Source organism: Anthonomus grandis, chromosome 17 (assembly GCF_022605725.1).
Source record: "Anthonomus grandis grandis chromosome 17, icAntGran1.3, whole genome shotgun sequence".
NCBI lineage: Eukaryota > Metazoa > Arthropoda > Insecta > Coleoptera > Curculionidae > Anthonomus > Anthonomus grandis.
The window spans coordinates 15,483,219-15,504,665 of NC_065562.1; the positions used below are offsets into that span (position 1 = coordinate 15,483,219).

At 34.4% G+C, this 21,447-nt stretch overlaps 3 protein-coding genes and 1 long non-coding RNA gene across 5 annotated transcripts; 1 reads left to right on the forward strand and 3 right to left on the reverse strand.

Moving 5' to 3' along the window:
* Positions 1 to 1,787: 1,787 nt before the first annotated feature.
* On the reverse strand, positions 1,788 to 5,982 carry LOC126746240 (zinc finger protein 2-like). 2 transcript variants are annotated; one of them, XM_050454396.1, is made up of 7 exons: positions 5,321 to 5,982; positions 4,948 to 5,125; positions 4,814 to 4,899; positions 4,617 to 4,760; positions 4,341 to 4,563; positions 2,290 to 2,626; positions 1,788 to 1,933 (listed from the first exon to the last, which is right to left on the reverse strand). In XM_050454396.1, the coding sequence occupies exons 1-7, from the start codon at positions 5,555 to 5,557 to the stop codon at positions 1,852 to 1,854; spliced, it is 1,287 nt and encodes a 428-aa protein (XP_050310353.1). In that variant the 5' UTR covers positions 5,558 to 5,982; the 3' UTR covers positions 1,788 to 1,851. The 2 variants fall into 2 exon arrangements, with proteins under 2 accessions (XP_050310353.1, XP_050310352.1); XM_050454395.1 differs by having other exon boundaries at positions 4,948 to 5,203; positions 5,321 to 5,976.
* A 1,469-nt stretch (positions 5,983 to 7,451) lies between these two features.
* On the reverse strand, positions 7,452 to 18,543 carry LOC126746310 (zinc finger and BTB domain-containing protein 41-like). Its single transcript, XM_050454488.1, has 6 exons — positions 18,238 to 18,543; positions 8,486 to 9,082; positions 8,282 to 8,425; positions 7,999 to 8,224; positions 7,803 to 7,926; positions 7,452 to 7,743 (listed from the first exon to the last, which is right to left on the reverse strand). The coding sequence occupies exons 1-6, from the start codon at positions 18,535 to 18,537 to the stop codon at positions 7,521 to 7,523; spliced, it is 1,614 nt and encodes a 537-aa protein (XP_050310445.1). The 5' UTR covers positions 18,538 to 18,543; the 3' UTR covers positions 7,452 to 7,520.
* LOC126746311 (uncharacterized) lies at positions 11,127 to 12,715 on the forward strand. The gene is made up of 2 exons (XR_007663859.1): positions 11,127 to 11,450; positions 11,510 to 12,715. It is a non-coding gene; the product is annotated as an uncharacterized LOC126746311 (long non-coding RNA).
* Positions 18,544 to 19,657: 1,114 nt separating the features above from the next.
* LOC126746167 (copper homeostasis protein cutC homolog) lies at positions 19,658 to 20,811 on the reverse strand. The gene has a single exon (XM_050454301.1). The coding sequence runs from the start codon at positions 20,444 to 20,446 to the stop codon at positions 19,697 to 19,699; it is 750 nt and encodes a 249-aa protein (XP_050310258.1). The 5' UTR covers positions 20,447 to 20,811; the 3' UTR covers positions 19,658 to 19,696.
* Positions 20,812 to 21,447: the final 636 nt, after the last annotated feature.

Sequence of the window (21,447 nt, forward strand, 5' to 3'; positions counted from 1 at the left end):
TCTTTACCATCGACATAAAAGTTGTATTTCATTAGCATGTTTCTAATCGCTTTGATAATATGTGGAACATCAAAAATATAAAAGATGTACTGATTGTTTAAATAAAATCCAGTATGTTCTGGAGAGACGTTTAAAATATTTGAAAGTTTAATATTATTGGATCCCATATCGGAAGTAACTGCACAAACCGTTAGCCCAATAGTTTCCAATTTTTGGAAAGCATCAATTAAAATGATCTTTAATAATTCCGCTGGACACGAAGTATGGCAAAGAAAATATACAAGAGGCTGCTTCCATTTACAGTAAAGTCCTCTTAACATGTGAACGCAGGCAGTCAATGTAGGTTTAAAAATCTTTTCCCCTTTGTCACCTATGGCTAACCCAATTATATAGTCTTGATTGCGTTCATAAAATAAATTAGCTTTAATGGACATTTCGTCGAAACATAATATGCTATATTTCTTTTGTTTTTGAAAACTGTCCATCTTTGCTTTCAATAATTTATAAAATTGAGGGTTATCTAATCCTGAATCTATTTTAACTGCTCTCATTTCCTGTAGCAATGTGTTTGGTGAGGGAAGACAATATTTCTTCATTAAATATTTTTTGTAAACTTGGGGCCCAGAAAAATATATAGGCAAGCATTCAAGTTTAAAATCTTTACTATAACGTCTACCCTTTGCTTTTTTATTCCCTTGTGCTACTTGCACATTAATACACTTAGCAGTGTCTTCCGACTTGCAAAATTTAAATGTCAGAGACATATATTGGTCCAGAGATATATTATCTAAGTTATTTTCCAATTGATTTTCAAGTACCTGAACCCTTTGTCGTAAATATTTGTTTTCTGCCGTTAATGACTTAATAGTATGCCTATATTTTACCTTCCTCGGAGTATCGGAACTCAAACTGATCGATGTTTGCGTAGATGTTGGAGACATCAGAGGAGAACTAATAACATTTGGAAGATTGCTACCAATTGAAACATCGGCTTTGAACTCGGTGTCAACTGTAATTGTTTGATTAGCTGAAAAAATACATTATACTTAAATTTGTAAATAATTAAATGATTTTTTTACATGCACCAAAAGAAGTAACAAAATGATACCGTTTTATATCATATTTATTTATTAAAATGTGAAGAGAAAGTTTAACAAGTAAACAAAAACCAATTATTATTGTTCAACTTAAAACAAACAATATGTAGTGTTAAATTAAAAACACCCTATCATTACCCTTTAATAGAACAGTTTGGCACTGCACACACGTGTCCCGATTTTCTATCAATCATTTGGCAATCAAAGTAACAAAGCGTCTGCAAATCATCAAATCAAAGAAAACGAACAAAAATACATAAGAATATCAGCGCACGCTACTGCTACTGAACGAATAATGGTAAAACCGACAACCCGATCGGACGCCCAAGAAGTCTTTTACCCCAAGAGGCGGGGCATAAACGCTGCGCGACTGAAGCGACGCAAACCTTTTCTCATAAGAAAGTTGTGGAGCTGTTTTGTACTTAAGCTGTGTCAAGGCAATGTCCACCTTACGAAGCCCGCATATGGGCCACCTACATGGGGAATAGCAAGTGCGCTTAAAAGCAAGATTGCCCTATTTTGGATTCCTGGAAATGTTTGCGTTTGTTTTATAATGCAGATGAAAATGATATTTTTGATAAAAGGAAGAAGTGAATATTATATTGTAATTTATTTTTCTAATTTTACAAATATTGCTAGGGTATGCAATGCCTTTTTGCCTACATTTGTTTTGGGAATTAAAAAGTTAAGTAAAACCATAAAATTTTATTAAAAATATTAACAATTTTATGAAAGCGCGAGGCTCAGTAAAAAACTAACTCACAGCTTCCTCCAGTTCAGACTGAGGATCCGTTATAGTGTCTTCTGAATCAATGGCTCGTTGTTTCTGAAGTTGACTGAAATAAATAATATTTTTAAATCAGTGTTCACTAGATTAAACAAATGATTCTGATTGAAATTGTTATATATAAAAAAACGTGTTATAAAGAGCTAATTAAAAATAAATAATTTCTGAATCCTCTGCTAAAATTTCATCACATTTTTATAACCCATCCATTGGTAAGTAAGCAAAGAATTAACGGATATTTACTAATGTATTCAACACTTTTAGACATTTTGACGAAAAAAAGGATCAATACTTTTCCATCAAATATTCTTCCTTCCCATAACTTTCTGTTAAATACCCGAAAACTGACTTTCACCAAAAACTCTTTACTGTCATTAAACTCGAAAAACCCCAATTACTACTTACCGTATCATCTCTCCTTCTCGCCGCTTTATCATACTATATCCATCCTCTACATTTTCTTCGTGTTCCTCCTCGCTGTGCTCCGCCCACTCGTCACTAACGAACTCCTCCTCACCATCCGTAGACTCTTTGGTAAACTCCAAATACCCTTGGGGCTTGCGACCTCTTTGCTTAAACGCCGGAGGCGTATCGCCGTGATGTCGTTCTACGTGATAATTCAATTTCGTGATCGAGCAGTAAGTTTTGCCGCAGTGATGGCACATCGGTCTGACGAATTGGCCGCTGTGTTTCACCCGTTTGTGACGTAGCATTGAGCATTTATCTTGGAAACGCATTGAACCTACATATACTAAATACTTTAGGGGAATTTTCACCCAATAGTTTTATAGAAGAATGAAGAAGTAATCTGAGCAAAAGGCAATTTTGTCAGCTAAGATTCATAGGGTAAGATGTTTAGAGACCAGGTAGACATATTTGGTTATAAGTTATTAAAGATCTTTTTGAATGGCTATGAAAGCTGTTTGAACACCATTAAGCGAGAGTATAGGTAACATACAGAAGGTTCTTGAAGATTTATAGAATAAGATCTATGTGATGTAAGTATGAATTGTGTCAATAAAAGGGATATTGAACAGCTTAAAAGTCCAAAGTTGATTCTTACACTAAATCATATAAGCTTAAGCCTTATCGAGTGCAACCAATGAAGAAAGTGATTAGATTGATTGGTGACATCAATGATTCAGCACAGTTTATCTCAATTTACTATGACTTGATCAAAACCACATAAAAACTAAAGAAAATTGAGGGAGAAAATAACCCTTGAATTAAATATTAATAAAATTAAGAATAAACTGATGTCAAGGGAACAGAAGGAAAGGGAAAATAATGTAATTATTTCTGGTTTAAATTGGCGGAATTCTAGGTAAGGAATGTATCAGTTTCTTAGGCAAGAAATATAAGAATATCTTAGGTTAAGTGATTCTATTATTCCAGGCAGTTGAGATTTGATTTTTTAAACTTTAGCCAAGAATTATGTAAGAGTTTCTTAGGTTAAGTGATTCCAGGCAGTTGAGACTTAATTTCAGGCAAAAAATGTAAGAATATCTTTTAGGTTAAGTGATTCAGTGAAATGATAAGGATTTGGATCTCTCCAAGTCTAAAACAGTCTTGACACTAGACTGTTAACTTGCATTGTACTCAACCTAATTTAAACTTTTTTGCAAATAATTAATAGCACTAAAATATACGGTTTGGCTTAATGTTGTGTGCTGCTTTGTAACATTTAATATTTGATATTTTGTTAAATTAGTGCATAAGTAGGTATTACGTTTGTCATATTTAATGTTTAAATTAGATTAAGGTTGTAATATCAGGATGCTAGTTTTGCATTTTGTCGCAATCTGTTGTCTGCAAATGAAATAAATAAAATTGAGAGTCACTTAAATATTTTCATGATTCTTTTGTACGTTCATGTAGAGGAATACTTAAGGATTAATTTGAGAGTAAAAACATGATTTTGTGTGAAAAATTTTGGTAGTTAGCATTTTTTTCACTATTCTTTAGGATATTTTCATCAAATAATAAAAATATTGTCAAAAGGATTTCAGTCAAAGAAAAAGCATTTCTTACCCTATAATCTCATATAAGAAAAATTGTTGTACCTCAAAAACCTAATAAATTAGAAGCATTTATGATAGACAAGGCCAATAATTCTTGTACATTATTGTAAAAGAGTTCCTGCAGATGGATTTGAGGGCAAAAACATGATTGTACTTGAAGGATTAGGATAGCTAGTGCAGCTTAAGTTCCAGAATTTTTTGTAGCAAACATTCATTAATCTGAAGGATATTTATTTCACAAAATAATGGGGAATAAAGGGCATTCAATACCCAATAATTTCATATAAAAACATTCTTATAATGGCACAAAAGGTGACAGTAACTTACATTAAACTGCACTGACAAAGATCATTCAATCATACTTACTTATACTACTGTCTTATGTAATAAAGCATTTCACTGAACATTATGAAAATATGGCAATTAAATACTTACATTCGGTACAGTTATAAGGAGCTGGCCTATTCTTATTATGTCTCAAAATATGCTTATCCAGAGTAGCTTTTAAAGGGAAATCTAAGCCACAAACTGAGCAAATAAACTCCCTTGTCCCAATGTGTTTTAACTTGATATGGGTCTTTAAGGGCCCCAAGTCATTAAACCTCATACCGCAGGTTTCGCAGCAGTAATTCCTCAGATTCAAATGTCTTCTTTCATGCTAAAATGTATTACTAATATAGCAGTGTTTTAATAACTGATACATTCAAATACCCTTCTAAGCAGTTGTTTGCTTTTAAACCGGAAACCACACTGTGTACACACAAATTTTCTCTCCTCACTATGGCGGGTTTGCATGTGCAATTCAAGATCCGGTTTTTTAACTGTTTTATAGTCACATTCAGGGCAATTATTTATCTGAAAGGGAAGGAAATTTAACTTTGAAATATTTGATGGAAATTCAGTTTTACTTTGTGGGTTTCCCAGTGGGCCTTAAAGGTTTCTAGGGTAAATAGGTTTTTGCATTCCGAGCACTTTTTGGAGGGCTGTACCTCCTCTAAAATGAAATTTTTTGAAGTTTATATTAACCAGTAAGAGCCATTACCTGTTGAAAACTTTTTGTCCCTTCCATCCCTGTTGTGCATTGCAAGATCATCATTAAAAACAGGAGTTTCCTCTTCCATTAAGTCATCACCCCCCGTTAGTGTTATATATTCCATTGGGGAAGCTGAGGGTTTTCCAAGCAGGTTTCTTATATAAATTTCAGTCTTTTGGTACTGGATCTTAAAGTTGAAAAAAGAGACGAGGGATGCGGTGCACTTTATACAGAAATATGGAGGGAATTCATCATCCTCATAACACTGTAAAATAAAACCTTAGTAACAAGTTTTTTTAATGTTTAATAAGAATTATGCAGCTAATACACATTTTGTGTTTTAAAGGGGTATTTTAGTGTGTTGAAGGGTTTAATTTCTCACCTCAAATGAAGTAGTTTGCATTAAAATATCGGCCAAACTCAAGTCCTGATCGAAATTGGTGAATAAAAAGTGCATTTCGGGCTCCTCGGCAAAGCAGCCCCGGCATTTCACTGATAAGTCCACATGCACGACTTCCGGCTGGTCCTCCGGAGCCCCAAAAGCGACATTCTCGTAGTTTTCTAAAGTTTCCCCGTTTGAATTTTCGGGACTTTCCGTCGAGACGCTAGACGCCGCCATTTTATACTATCGAGTCTCTCGACACACCCTACTTTAACTTGTCAAAGTGTGAGTTGCTAGTAAGGGTGCTGATGATCGATATTTTTAAATTGTATGATTTGACTTATTACCACGAATAGGCACGTTTTAAGTTATTAGTTGTCAAAATGCAAGGGCTAGTAAGGGGCGTAAGTTCTAGTAGAGAGTTTAAGTGCAGCAAATCCTACGTGCGTGAGGATGCCTGCGCATTTCATTCATTTTCACGTTTCGCTTGAAATACGGGCTACGGGTGTACGTTATTCTGCGTTGCTCCACGGGACTAATTTACTGCACGTACGTATACGCGGAACGTCCCGAGCATCCACGATTCGACTCGATTCCAGTGTGGATTAGGTTTTAGGTTATGTTATGATGGGGATCATCCCAAACAAAAACAAAGGTGCAAAACATAGAGTAATTAAAAGTATGTTTAATATTCATTTCTCTATGGTGCAAAAGTTTTGTAGTTTGATTATATTAGTTTTGGGTTTTGGTTGCTTAGTTGGGGTTAACTATTAGGTAGGAATCTCTAAAAAATAACAAATCAAAACACTACTAATCAAAAAACACAATTTCCTAATTTTCTAATACTAAAAAGCAATAGTAAACGAAAGACAAATTAATAAAAATTATCCCGCCTGGCACTTGACAAATGACAAGTCGCTGTCAATTCTGTCACGTCACGTCAACACGCAGAAAATATTTCGCTTAAGCTCATTTCGCAGGACACCTAACGTTATACTCGTGCGTGCGTTAACCTCGTTTAACGTGCGTAAATCTTGGCTACGTCGTCGCTGCACTTAAACTCTCTAGTAAGTGCACGTTCTATGACGTAAATAGCCTATTACTTTAATTTAGGCAAGGCTTTCAAGTCCAAATGACACTCATACTTTGAAGATGACAGTCATCATACGAGTCATCAAGATGAACAGCGTACAGGCATTTTGAATGTTGGAACGACAAAACCAAATTGTCAAAGTACAAGTTGTAGTAAGGGTGATGTGTATCGATATTTTTGAATTTTATTATTTGATGTTCTCGATAAATATACGCGTTTTAATTTATTAGCGGTAAGTGTTATTTGGGCATGGCTTACGATGTGGAAACTGCGAATGCGCCATTATTTAGTTGTTGGCAATTTTCGAAACGTTCAGTTGTCAAACTACAAAGGTTAGAAATGAGCGCCTATCGATATTTTCATTTCTTTTTTAAGTGTGATTATGCTGAGCCAAAAGTTAATTAATATATCGGTAGGCCTCCATTACTAAGACTTACACTTTGACGTTTCGCTAGTTATCAACATCTAAAATGGCAGTTACACATCCGTCATTTTAGATCCTTAATTTCCACGACAAAAGTCATGCTCAAATGACAGACTAGTATTAGCTTAAAACGTGTTTATTTGTGGCGCGTTAGTTCTTGGAAAAAGTCAAAACTTTAAATTAAAAAAATATCGATACTCACCCCAAATTGTATTTTGACGTGTCATCAAAATGTCAAAATACAAGTTAGTATCGATATTTTTAAATTTAAAGATTTGACTTTTTAAAGATGTCGTATACACATGTCGGTTGTACTCTTGCAATCAATTTAATTTCAAGATAGGGCACATTCGCCATTTTGAAGGTTGCAAACTGTCATCGACCCGTCAAGTTGTATGCCAAAGTAAAAGTACGGGATCGTGTATCGATAAGTTTGTACTTTAACTTGGCGTATCGATAACAGTTTTTAATATTTAAAATGGCGGATCGTGGCATTACACGAATTGTGAACACACGTCCGCCATTTTGAAAAACCGAACTGTGATTCCCACGTCAATTATCGACATTGCAATACTTAGGTGTGAACCTGGTGGTAAAAATCTCTCAAAACACAATTGAAATTCAACAACCTTATATTACAAATATGTATTTATATTAAAAAGAATTACATAACTTTAAAACTATCAATACTCGACCTTAACTTTCGGTTCAACTGGTCGAACGTCATTATCATCCTCAGTACTCTCGCTGTCACTGTCAGAATCATCCTCCTCCTCCTCACTACCAGAAGTGCTGACGTCATAATGAGCTGGTTTACGACACGTGACGCCCAGATAATTCGAGGCCCCCCTGCCTCTGCCACGTCGCACCGGCGGTTTTCCACTGTGATGTCGTTCCACATGAAACCTTCATTTAAATCGATTAATTTTAATCCAAGGGATGTCTGGGGGGCAGAAATTATTTACCTTAATTTGGTCTTGGAACAGTAAGTTTTCCCGCAAACTTCACACTTCGGTTTCACGAAGTCGTTGGTGTGTTTCACCAGATGGTGACGTCTTAGGGACGATTTATCTTTGAAACCGCTTGAACCTTTTTTGTTTTAAAACAACAGAATTTTGGGGCAATAGTGAGATGGTGCAAAAACCAAATTAAATTACTTACAAATCTGACAGTAATGTGCAGGAGGTCGGTTCTTGTTGTGCCTGAGGATGTGCTTGTTCAATGTGGCTTTCAGTGGGAAATCCAGACCGCAAATGGGGCAAACGTACTCCCTGGACCCCACGTGTTTCAACTGCACGTGGGTCCTCATGGTCGCGAGATCGTTGAACCTTTGGCCGCACAGTTCGCAGCAAAAAGCCCTCGGATTTATATGCAGAGTGTATTCGTGCTTTAAATAAATAAATTAAAAAAAAAATCCAGTCAATGTAGAAAAAGTTTCTTTTACCCTTTTTCTGAGCCCTTTGGTTTTAAACGTTTTATTGCAATGGCCGCAGGCGAAGTTCCTTACGTCGCTGTGCACGCTGCTCTGATGCACGTTCAGTTCTGACTTTTTAACCACTTTAAAACCGCACAGTTCGCATACATGAATCTACCAAAAAAAGGACGTTTGAAATGAAAGTACAATTAGAACATCCAAACAGTTTATAACCTTGTGAGTTTCCCAGTGCAGCTGAAACTCCTCCTCGGGAAACTTCTTGTTACAAAACCGACAGAACTTGCCCGGCATACTTTCCATTTCCTTCTCTTTCATTTCCATGGCCAAGTGTTTCCGTTTTCGTTTTTCCAGCGCGACACTTTTACTATGTTCGACTATAAGTTGCCTGAATGCCGTGAACTTGGCAAAAGGATTGTGGCCATGCTCTTTTGCCAAATGGGTTTCGCATTCGTTCTCGGTAGCAAAACTGTCCGGACACAAGTCACAATGCGTGCTTAAGCCGGAAATCTTTTTGATGTCCGGTATGTACTTTTCAGGTTTTATAGCATTGGGTTGCTTTAAGTTAGCGTTCTCGTGAAACTCATCGTCATCATCATTATCATCTTGCTCAGAACCGTTTTCTAACACTTGAAAGAAATCTGAAGTGCTCTCAAGATCTGGTTTAGTATCTTGGGTGGCCAGGGCTTTGCTTATTAAGTCTTGTATGTAGGCGTCTGTCTCTTGAAATCGGATTTTAAAGTTGAAAAAGTCTACGAGGGTTGAGGTGCATCGTGTGCACAAGTATGGGGGTAGATTGTCGTCCTCTTTACACTAAAAAGACCAGTTTTATAAAAAAAATTAATAGACAGCAATTTAGCTGACCAATGCACTTTACTTCAGCAGGAACAGCATCATTAGCATATGAGAAACTTTAAAAATGAAATTAATTTATGCTTGCCTTAAATTTCTCTTAGTATGGTTAAACTGACAGATGATATCTCAGGGACATACACAAGAAAGAGATGCTAAGACTTATATATAGACCTGTGGTTGTTCCATCTGTCTTCTATGAAAAGTCTATCAATGTATGACTTCCCTCTTTTTTAATTAACAAATCCATCAAAAAAAAAAAAAGGGATATCTACTAAACTGCACTATTTACTCATACTATATTCATACTTCCACTATGGAAAAAATACATTTGGAATATACTTTGATCTCAGCAAAGCCTTTAATTTAATCGACCATAATATCCTGCTTGAAAAACTTTAGAGAAGATCCTTAATGGCAAATCATTAGCAACCAAACCGTCATATTTTTTAAATTTATTCAACAATCACTAACTTAATATCATTTCTGTGAAACACATATGAGGCTATAAATTAAAATGTTCACTTGATGTACTCTACAGAGATTTTTGCTAAGACCTTTGATTTTTGAGGTTGGATCTACTTATTAAATAGACCTCAATAGATTCAAATTACCTACCTACATTGCCTCAAGTGCAAGCTCCAAGAGAGCAATCTTGTTTCATTTTTGTTTCTTATCAATGATATACCTTCATATATCGTCGTCAATATCACGAAGTGGCGTAACTCAAAAAAACGCGAAATTGAGTTAAGCCCGTTTTTACATACCACATCAGTGTTGCCAGGTCTCATGATTTATCATGAGATCTCATGATTTTGACTTACATCTCATGATATCATGATTTTGTCTAAAAATCTCATGATTTAAAAAAAAAACAAAGATTTAAAATCGTAACTCAGAATATTAGTCGTAAAAATAAAAATAAAATAAAAATAACCTAAAACTACAACTAAATGTACACATATAAATATCATAAAGCCTAAAATAATATCCGCACAGCCCTATATAAACGGGAAATACTGACGAGTATGGGGATTCCCCGAGATTCTCGGATATTTCTACGGGCTATATTTTTCACGAAGTTTTATGCATTTGCTCGTGTATTTGGTATTGTAAAGCATTATTTGTGAGTTGAAAATAATTAAAAAATATGAGTGACAGTGATTCTAGTAGTTCTAGTAGTAGTACATCCAAGAGTATATCTCTTCCAGGACCTAGCAAGAAAAGAAAGGTTTATAAGCAAAATTTTAAAAAGGAATGGAAAAATATACCGGGTTTGCAATGGATCGAGAACAGCAGAAAGGGGACAGGCTTTGCCTGGTAGGTATTTATGATATTTTAAGTTAAGGTACTTTCTGTAAAAATAAGTGCAATTTGGATTTATTGAGTACAAAATCTAAATTCACTTATAATAATGTTAAATCGAGAATTAAATGATAATATGAGTTACTGAATCGTAACTAATTAAAATTTGCTTTAATGCGGATATATATAATTTAAGGCGAACAAAACTTTTATTTTAATGGAGGTAAACGTTTTTTTTTTAAATTTAAGGTGCGATTACTGTAAATGTGATGTTAAGGTATCTGCAGGGAAAACCCAACTAGTAAAACATTCTGAGACTGAAAAGCATGTTAAAGCTTTGCAGAGAGCATCAATGGGCAAGCAAAGTCAAGTAAAAATAAGTCAAATGTTTGCAGAAAGTTCTAAAAAAATAAGCATTGAAGAAAAAGCGAAAGAAGGAATTATAAGAACTGCGGGGTTTCTAGCCGAACATAATCTCCCTATGAATTTGATGGAGCATTTCATCGATTATCTCAATGCTGTAGGCACTGATTCAGATATTGTCAAACAAATGAAATGTAAACGAACAAAGATGTCAAGAGTTTTACAAAAAGTTACAGGCTTGTCTCAAGAATCTTGGCTACTTGGCCTAATGAGGGATAATAAATTTAGCATTATCATAGATGAGTCTACTGATAACTTGTGCACCAAACATTTATGTTTAGTTGTAAGAATGTGCATTAATTTTGACATTGAAGACAACTTTTTGGCGTTAATCCCAGTAGTAGAGACCACAGGGGCTGCACTTTATGAAATTTTAATCAACTTCCTTACCGAAAATGGTGTTCCATATAAGTCAAACTTTATTGGCTTTGCTTCAGATGGAGCGAGCAACATGGTTGGCGTTAATAATTCTGTGGTCAGTCGATTGCGAGAAAATATTCCAGGTATATTCATAATGAAATGCATATGCCATAGCTTTCATTTGTGTGCATCATATGCATGCCACAAGTTGCCTGAGGAAGTGGAACAATTTGCGAGAGAAGTAAGCTATACGCTAATAAAATAAATGTATACTTAATTAAAAAATATAATTTTTTACAGGTATATAACTATTTTTCAAATAGTCCGAAGAGAGTGGAAGAATATAAGGAATTCCAGGAATTTGCAAATGTCTCAATATCGAAGATTTTACATCCTAGCCAGACACGTTGGTTATCTCTGGAATGCGTGGTTAAAAGGCTTCTTAATCAATATGAAGCTTTGAGGTTGTATTTCGTAGATCAGGCGTCTCTTAAAATCAGTCAAGCAAATATTATTTTAGAAAAACTAAACACGCCCGAAAATAAATTATACTTATCATTTTTATCGCATGTATAACCTATTTTTAATAGCTTAAACAAATTAATGCAAAGCGAATCGCCCAAAATTCACGTTATTTATAAAGAGGTTGCTAGAACAGTTAAAACAATTTTAGATTATTATATTAAGGACGAATATCTAAATGCCAACATTGAAAATATAGATTTTAAAGACCCTAGACTTTTTTTAAATTTAAATGACATGTACTTTTCTGCCCACATAAACTCTGCCGATCTGGAGAAAAACCGACTCGACATGGTAAAATTAAGATGTCTAGACTTTTATATTGAGAGTGTGGAGCAAATATTGTCAAGATTTCCACTTAAAAACTCTGTGTTTCAGAAATTAGAATTTCTAGATCCTGAGGTAGTTAAATCAAGAAAAATCAGGTCTATAAGTAATGTTTCTATGTTGTTTCAAAATTTAATTCCTGCTGATATGCAAGTTATTGACAATGAATGGTTGTTACTTAGAAATTATGAAATTAATTTTACCTGGAAAGGTATTTGCGATTTTTGGGGTAAAATTGCTAAGATTAAATGTGTGGAAAATACAGAATCCCGGTTTCCCAATTTAAGTAATTTTGTGTTTAATTTATTAACTTTGCCGCATTCCAGTGCTAACGTAGAGAGGGTGTTTAGTCAGATAAATTTAAACAAAACAAAACAGAGAAATCGGTTGAAAACTCCTATGATAGCTGCTATACTGCACACCAAAAGTTTAGTGGGCAGAGAAAACCGTATTTGTTCAAATTTTCCAATAGGAAAAGATTTGCTTAAAAAATTAAATAAACAAATTTATGATTCCGATGAGTCAGAATAAAATAACGGATATTTCGGATTTTTGTTTTTCAGTTATTTACTTTAAGATTATGTACGTTTGTTTACTTTAACATATAATTTTATGTTTTTATTTAAATTTGTTAATAAAAAAGTAGATATTTTGGTACTTGTATCTTTATTTCATCAAAAAAATATTTTAATAAAAATAATGTATGTTTTTTTTTTAAATAAGGCTTAAAACGCCATCTCATGATTTTTTTTCCAAAACTCATGATTTTTGGTTACATTTTTCATGATTTCATTTTATTTCACCTGGCAACACTGTACCACATTACATGGCGCACAATATCACGAAGTGGCGTAACTCGATCCTTTCTACGTTCTGACTTACAGCATATTAACTGACAGGCGTATCTAGATTTATTATAAGGTACAATTTTACAAACAGACTCAAGTTACGCCTCTTTGTAAAATTTAGAATTCTCCATATTACTGGTCATTCTAAGGCGTATCTCATTTAAGCCACTTTGTGAAATTGATCAAATGTCGGTGTCGACTTACACTATTCGGCTTATCTCAGAATTTTCTTGTCAATACTTGCATATTTTTGTTTTCCTAGGAGTGATCGAAATTTGGAATGGAATTTGGCATCCCAACGTGAATTTATTGTTCGCCATATTGAAGTTCTGGAAACGGCTACCAAAACTACCAAGAAAGAGCAGTCTCGAAGACAAAAAAGTCACAAATATTTTTTGACATTGAATCACAAAAAATACTTGGTGTGTAAAACATTCTTTTTGCATACGTTGGGGATATCCGAAAAAACAATGAGAACTTCGCTGACAAAGGTAACTTTAGGTGGGGTACTAGAAGGGGAAAAAAGAGGTGGTAGACAGGCAGTCAGGGTAATTGAACGTGATAATATCCTTCGAACTACAATTTTAAATCACATCCAAAGATTTCCCAAGGTAGAAGCTCACTATGTTCGTGCTAGTTCTAGCAGGGAATATCTCCACCCCGAATTAACGGTATCAAAGATGTACAATATGCTTCTTGAAGAATTAAGTCCAAATGAAGAAAAACCTTCAATTGATTTGTATCGTATGGTGTTTAGAACTTTAAATTTGTCTTTCCACCGGCCAAAAACGGACCAGTGCTCATTATGTTTGTCCTACAGAAAAGGAGATCCAGCTTTAAAAGAGAAGATAATGGATAAGTTCAATAGACATGTTGCAGAAAAGACTAAAGTAAGGGAACTTAAAAAGATCATTAAAGAGAAGGTGTTAGTTTGCTATTGGATGTGCAAGCTTTAATCTTCAGCAGGTAATTTACTTGCCACAGTCAAAAGAAAATGCTCTATTTTATAAACGACTTTTAGCAAACTACAACTTTACTTTTTACGATATCGCTTCAAAGGAATGTCATTGTTTCATTTGGAGTGAGCTAAGTAGCCAAAGAGGTGCGTCGGAAATCAGTTCATGTGTATATAATGCTCTACAAAAATACGACTCTAAAAAAACTATTAAGTCAGTAGCCTTGTTTTCAGATGGATGCAGTGGGCAGGATGCAATTCTGTCGTTGCTGCAATGCTTTTGTATGCAGTTGCAAACTTTTCGAACATAGAAGAAGTTTCATTACGTTTTTTTGAATCATTTCATGGGCAGAATGAAGGAGATTCTGCCCATAGCGCAATATCGGCTGCCATCTTGCGCGCAGGTGATCTTTTCATCCCGCCACAAGTTTATCCATTTAGCACGCCATAAACACCCTTACATGGTGCATCTTCTTCAATATAATGACTCTTTAAATTTTAAAAAGTTGTCTCAAGAATTGAGAATCTTGTCTGTTAAAACTTCTGAAACAGGAGACTCAATTAAATGGCAATGATATTATCGAAATTAAAGTAACTAAACAAGAACCATTAACAATACTTTATAGAACAAGTCATCTCCATGAAAGTTACAAAAAGTTAAAATTAAAAAGGTAATCGAAAATCACTGACCTTAAAAATTATACTGTTGAAATCTTAAATAATGAACCAAAAAAAATTACTAAAGAAAAGCATTCAGATTTAAAATCATTATGCCAAGGTGACACACTCGTAATTCGGATTGAAGAATATAAAAAAAGTTTTATTTGAATATTCCTCATGTAGACTGTGTCCTAAACCCAGCCCGTTATTATTATGTATGGTTTCTTTTATTTTTCAAATTCAAATTCAAATAGTTTATTGTCCAACAGGAAAATTCCCAATTACAAGACAATCGAAATAATTAAAATTAAAACAGTACAAGTTATAAGCACCTTAAATAAGTAGTACAAAAAAAATAATATAAGATCCAATATAGAGTGATAACAAAATTTAAAATTTAGAACAATAGCATAATTGTAAGAATATAAGACACACTAACCAAATGATACAATCACAGAAAAATAATCAGGTATCATTCAAATTAAGAGAGGAACCCATCCTTTTTTTAAAAACATATTCAGTGCTGCTAAAGATGTCTATAGCATTCATCTGATTATACCATGTACAAGCACGGCACAGTGGGGCTTTGCTGGACAGATTTGTTAAGTTAAGAGAGGGATAAAATATATGGTGCCTCCTTGTATTGGCAGGAGGAACAAATAGAGGTAGCCTCTCTAAGAGCTCAGAACAATCAATTTTATTATTGCAAAGTTTATATAAAAATATCTGACTAGAGAGAATAGTATTTTGCTTTAGTGACAAATAGTTGAACCTATTCAGCAGGTACTCCTGTTCCACACCTCTTACTGGATAATACTCCATCCAACTTAACAGAAAGTAACTTTAAGAATCTGCGCTGTACATACTCCAGTCTGTTAACATGAACATCATAGATGGGGAACCACAACATAGAGCCATACATTAATTTAGACTTTACTAATGAATTGTACAATACAGTCAAGCTGGATATATTCTTAAATTGAGAAGTGGACCTTACTATAAACCCGAGGGATTTTAAGGCTGAACCAGTGACCTGTGCTACATGCTGGTTGAATGTGAGCCTCTTATCTACTTCAATGCCCAAATCCTTCACTGAAGAACAGTCTAGCAACTGAGAACCACTCAATATATATGAGTATAAAATCTCTTCATGAAGAATGGAAATTGTCATTTTTTTACATTTGTCATAGTTTAGGGGTAGTATATTTCTTTTAAGACCCTATATGAGATGAAGAACTCCACCAGACAAGGATGAAATCCAGCCAAAGCCAGCTTCCGTGCCAGCAAACCGTGATCCAGCCGATCAAAAGGCTTCGAGAAGTCTGTGTACAGCATATCCAACTGGCTTTTCTGATTTATAGCTAGATATGCTGTTTCCAAGAAACAAGCCATATTAGTGACAGTAGATCTTTTCTGAAAGAAACCATGCTCCTTTTCTGTAATTATGTGCTTAATTTGAGGAGACAATTTATCGTGCACACATATCTCAAAGGCCTTCGAAAAATTAGAGAGAATTGACACCGGTCTGTAGTTCTCTATTCTGCCATGGTCGCCACTCTTAAACACTGGACATATTTTAGCCTTTTTCCACTCTTCCGGAAATGTATTGGTCTTGAGTGATAAGTTGAAGATTTGTAAGAGTGGTACAGTCATGCAAAAGAAATGAAGGTATCAATGTATTTAAATTAGATTTTTATTAACCTGAGTTTATAATGTTTTTTTATGTTATGTTTGTATTTAGATCTAAAAATTACTTTTTCTCTTTTATTTTTATAATAATATCTTTATTAAACATTTTGGTTTAGTTTCTTTAAGCACAATGTTTACTTATTTTGTCGCTTTTTATGTTTTCATATTAATTGATTAATAAAATAAAGTATATTTGCCATTTTAATTATGCGATGTCTCTTTTATCTACAGTAACGTACCTAGATGTTCAGAGGCGTAACTCAAGTTTTGTCTTATCAAATTATATTTATCAATTTCACAAACTGGCGTATCTATTTTTTTGCTAAATAACTTAAAGTATAAAATCTAATATGCGTTTTGGTTATCATGAATAAATAGTACTTATACATAAGTATATAACTACTGTCCAAAACGAAACACCGTGGCTGTAATGAATTTGCGTTAGCACCGAAGCAAAGATCGAGAACAGGTTTAAAAGCATCTCCTGAAAAATGACAAAAAATTAGTTACGCCACTTCGTGATATTGATGACGATATTAGCAGTAAGTTTCTACTGTTTAAAGACAACAGCTTATATTTATCAGAAAGAAGGCAATCTTAAGGGTTCTATATCTGATGAGTTAAAAATTTCATCAAGGGTACCACAAGGAACTGTTCTAGATCCACTTATTTTCCCCCTTTTTATGTCAATGATCTACACTTGATATTAAGACATGGGCAGTGTACCACTTTCACTGATGATACCACTTTGCTATGGCATGATACAGATGCACATTTTTTACTCGAGAAAATAAATGAGGACTTATGCAGAATCAAGACTTGGTGTGACTGTAACTATTTGTCCTTTAAATGTTTTAGGTGTAGACTTGACTGTGCTTTTGAACACATAATCTATATTAAACACAAATAATAAAAGTTTCTGGACTAATAAGAGATGAAAAATTAAAATTTGATAAACATATAAAGCAGTTATGCCTAAAACTTGCTTCTGGTTGCTTTGCAGACAACTTAATAAATTAATAACAAAATGTGCTTATTTTGCCTCAATTGATTCCCACTTGATGAGATATGATATTTGCTTTTGAAGAGGTTACTCAGGTAAATTGTTTTGATCTATTTTTATTTTGCCAAAGCATGCCCTAACATATTTCTGCAATATTGGATACAGAGAAGTTTTATTTTATGTAGTATATTAAAGGTAATTTGCATAAAAATGAAAGGTTATTTGAATAGCCATTTATAGTTTTATATCAGGGAAGGAATCACCCTATATTGGTCCAAGATAATACAATGGCTACAGAGAAAAAAATGAGACAATGAAAATAAATAGTCGACAAGGCCTGTTTCTTTAACATGCATGTAGAGTACCATTTTCTCCCGGATGTGTTCAAGCTAATGTTTATAGCACTCATAATAATGACATCAAATAACATCTGCATATAAGAGGCTTCTTACAAATGTAAAATAAAGTTGCCTTATATGATAAGGGTTTTTGAAGTATTTCACACAATAAAACTGTTAAAAGCTCTATTTGCTACATTTTCTATATAGGCATTAAATGTAAATTTGGCATCAAATATTATTACCAGATCTTTAATCTGTGAGACATAACAATACACTATTTTGCATAGACTAGGGATAAGTTATACCTATTAATATAGTATAAATTGAATAGAAAAAAGTTATTACCCAACTTTAAAGGCCCTAAGGAACCTTGTCGACTTCTGTTCCATACTCTATCTAAATCTACTATCAGTAGTTTCAATTTATACACTGCAGGGTTAAGTGAAAAGAATATAAAAACCTTAAAACTGCAACTATGCAATTTGTTTGCTCTAAATCTTATTTATAATTTGAATAAGGTCTTGCCTCGTTGATATACAGTCGAGAGAAATAGTGGATAGTAGGTATTGTTATTTTCTGTATTTTATCAGTTTACCCCCATATCATAGTGATAATTGTAATGTTTTATTTACTTAAAGGAGTCATGGTAAATAGGACTCGTTAATAAAGTTCTGTTTACCTACCTCGAAGAAGGTGGTTTCCTTCAGGATATCGGCCAGAGTCATCTCCTGATTGAACACGGTAAACAGGAAATGCATCTCGTCCTCTTGGGCGAAACAGCCCCGACACTTGACCGACAGGTCGATGTCCACATAATCCGAATTTTCTTCGGATTTTCCCTCGATTGTTTGAAAAAATGCGCCGGCATCATCCACGTTTTCCGGACATTTTTCCGGATCAACTAAATGGTCGGACAATGGGGCCGTAGACGCCGCCATTTTGTGCCGTGTACAGGAGACAGTTCCCGATTTCCATTCTGTCATTTCCTTATTAGGGTCACGTGTGGGGTCTTTCTTTCGTCACGTAGTATTATAGGTTAGATACAATTGTAGGAAAAATATCGATAAGGCCAGTACGGCTCTATTATTGTATGAAAACACACTGTTGCCAAATGTAATTTAATTATATATTTTTTTTAGTCACATTACTCTATAACGTTCAAACAAATGAAAAGTTAGGACAGTCGATATAAATAGCACAGTCCTATTGTTGTAAAAACTATTTTTATGCTATTATTTTATTAGTGTTTTCCAATTATAATTGCCCTAATTTTTATTGGGGTCTCTTTAGATCACATAATGCAGGCCAGCACCCAATGAAGAATATCGATATTTTTGCGTCTATACCAAACGACTTTCACATCTAATTATATTTATGACCTTGTAGTTGAACCCCAATAAATATTTTCGCTATCGATATATTAGTACAGCCGTATTAATGAATGACGTTGTCAAACTTATTTAAAAGTTGAAATATTTGATTTTTAATAATGGTTTCTTTGAAAGGGACAATTTATCTAAAATTTGAAATATCACCAGTTGTATTGGGTCTAGAGTTTTAATGACCTGAATCAATATTTTAAAGCTGATCATTTAAAGTTTATTTCATGTCTCTCTCTAGCTTTAATAGATCAAAAATTATCAAAGAAGAATTGTGAGGTTAACGTGAAGCCAAATTCAAATCGTCATATCTCAAGAACCGTTAATCCAATTAAAAAAAATTAATACAAACTTATAGATAATTTATTGCCCTTCAACTTTGTTTATGATGATCATTATTGTATATCAACTAACTAAGCAGATACAGAGGATTTCTGGCAGTCACTTAATATTTAGGATTTTTTGGTTACAGTTTCTCTCAACAGGTGGTGCTGATTGCACGATCCGAATTTGTTTATCTGACTATATAACACAGGCTTTTATACTTGTTCAAATATTTATTTGAAATTTGCTTACATAACATTATACAGTATGATATATGCCCTTAATAGGTAATACATTTAAACACACTTATAGTATGATACCACTAAATCTGAAAATAAACTAAGATCAGTCACAGTAACAATTTACCTTATATTATCTTATTATTAAACATTCAGTTGGCTGCATTAAAAAAATATATTAAGAATAAACGGAACAAAATCTACAAATTCTTTAAAATATTGATAATTTCAGCAACATTTTCCTCATCGGTAACATAAATGGGGATGTTCTCATCGGATAAGGAAATGTCTGCCTCATCATCCTTAACCTCAGGCTTCGGTTCATCCTTGAGTTTCTTAAATGAGCCATGAATTTCCTTGGCATTGGTGTTTTCCAGGATAAATTTAATGTTATCCTTATCAACCCCACACCCTGGCATAATAATTATCCTGTTGCCCACTTGATCGATAAGTTTCTTAATAAGCTTTACACCCATTTGTGCAGACTTTTGCTTGCCACTGGTAAGGATCCTTTCGAACCCCAAATCAATGATAACCTCCACCTCAATGGTGGGCCTCCTCACAAAATCAAACGCCCTATGAAACGTTATTGGCAACGGGTAGCAAGCCTTAACGATTTCCCGGCAAGTTTTCATGTCCACGTCCCCATTATCGGCCAGAGCCCCAAAAACGAACCCGTTGGCGCCACTTTTCCTTAAAATTCGCGCGTCCTCCTTCATCGCCTCGATTTCCTCCGGTTTATAAATGAAATTGCCCGGACGACAACGTAACATACAATACACGGGCACTTTTCGCGGGTTCATGTTTTGAATTTGAATCAATATACCTGGGGTGGGAGTGAGGCCGCCCTCTATTAGCGACGAACACAACTCGAGCCGATCGGCGCCGCCGTTAAGAGCGGCAACCGCGCTCTCCAAACTGTCAACGCAAACCTCGAGGACCTTTGACATTTTCACTGGTTTAATGTTTTTGTTTTGATAAATAAACACGAGTTTAGGGTTGATTTGTTGAGGTTTGCTTACTTACGGATGCGGCGGAACTGTTCACATTGACCCGCGGCTTTATTTACCGGTAAAACCACTTTTTTTCACGTTTATTCGTTGCACGGACATTCGAAAACCGCCACCGGTAAAACTTAGTTCGCCTGCGTCGCCTGTTTTAGGTTTCCTAGCCTGCCTCCCCTCCCATTACCGACGCTAGAATCCAGTGCCGTGCATCAACTGCTTTTTATGCAAATAATTACTTTTTAATTTATCTAATTCAAGCATTATATTAAACAGTAAACAACCACGACAATAGAAACACAATGCGTATAATATTATACTGTCACCTGTCATTCAGGTGACAGTTGTTGTAAACAAAAACAAGTTTTCAAATAAACGAGTTGCAAACACCAGGGAGTTTTAGAATATTGATAACATCCAATAAGCGGTTATGATTAAATTCCTTGAATTTTGATCGTACACGCGTTTAAAATAATTTATTTAAATTGAGACAAAACAAAGCATTTTCAAGTCATTGCAATGCGAAAACTCCTCGATATGTCAAAATTTTGACAAGAAGAGTTTTTTGTCTTTTTTTATAACACGTTACTCTAAACTTGTCTGACAGAGATAAAGAGTCATATAGCATTAACTGGTGGATTGGCAGGGCGGCTAATAGAGGGCGCCACACAATTAAGCCTTGCATGCACAGGGACGGTCATGTGAATTAAGTAGACAAAATAATTTTTCAAAGTGTTATCTTATGAACTAATATTATTTTGTGTACTCTTTATATGTAATGCTTAAAAAAATACTCAACGGGTATAATATGATTTCCATTTTTGGGCGCAATTTAAACGAAATGTAATAATGTCCTGGCCAAAGCCAAAAAAGGCTGAATTAAGGCGATAAATTAAGCCGTGCAACCGCATTATATTGTTGAAGGGGAAAGTATACGGCCCAGGGGC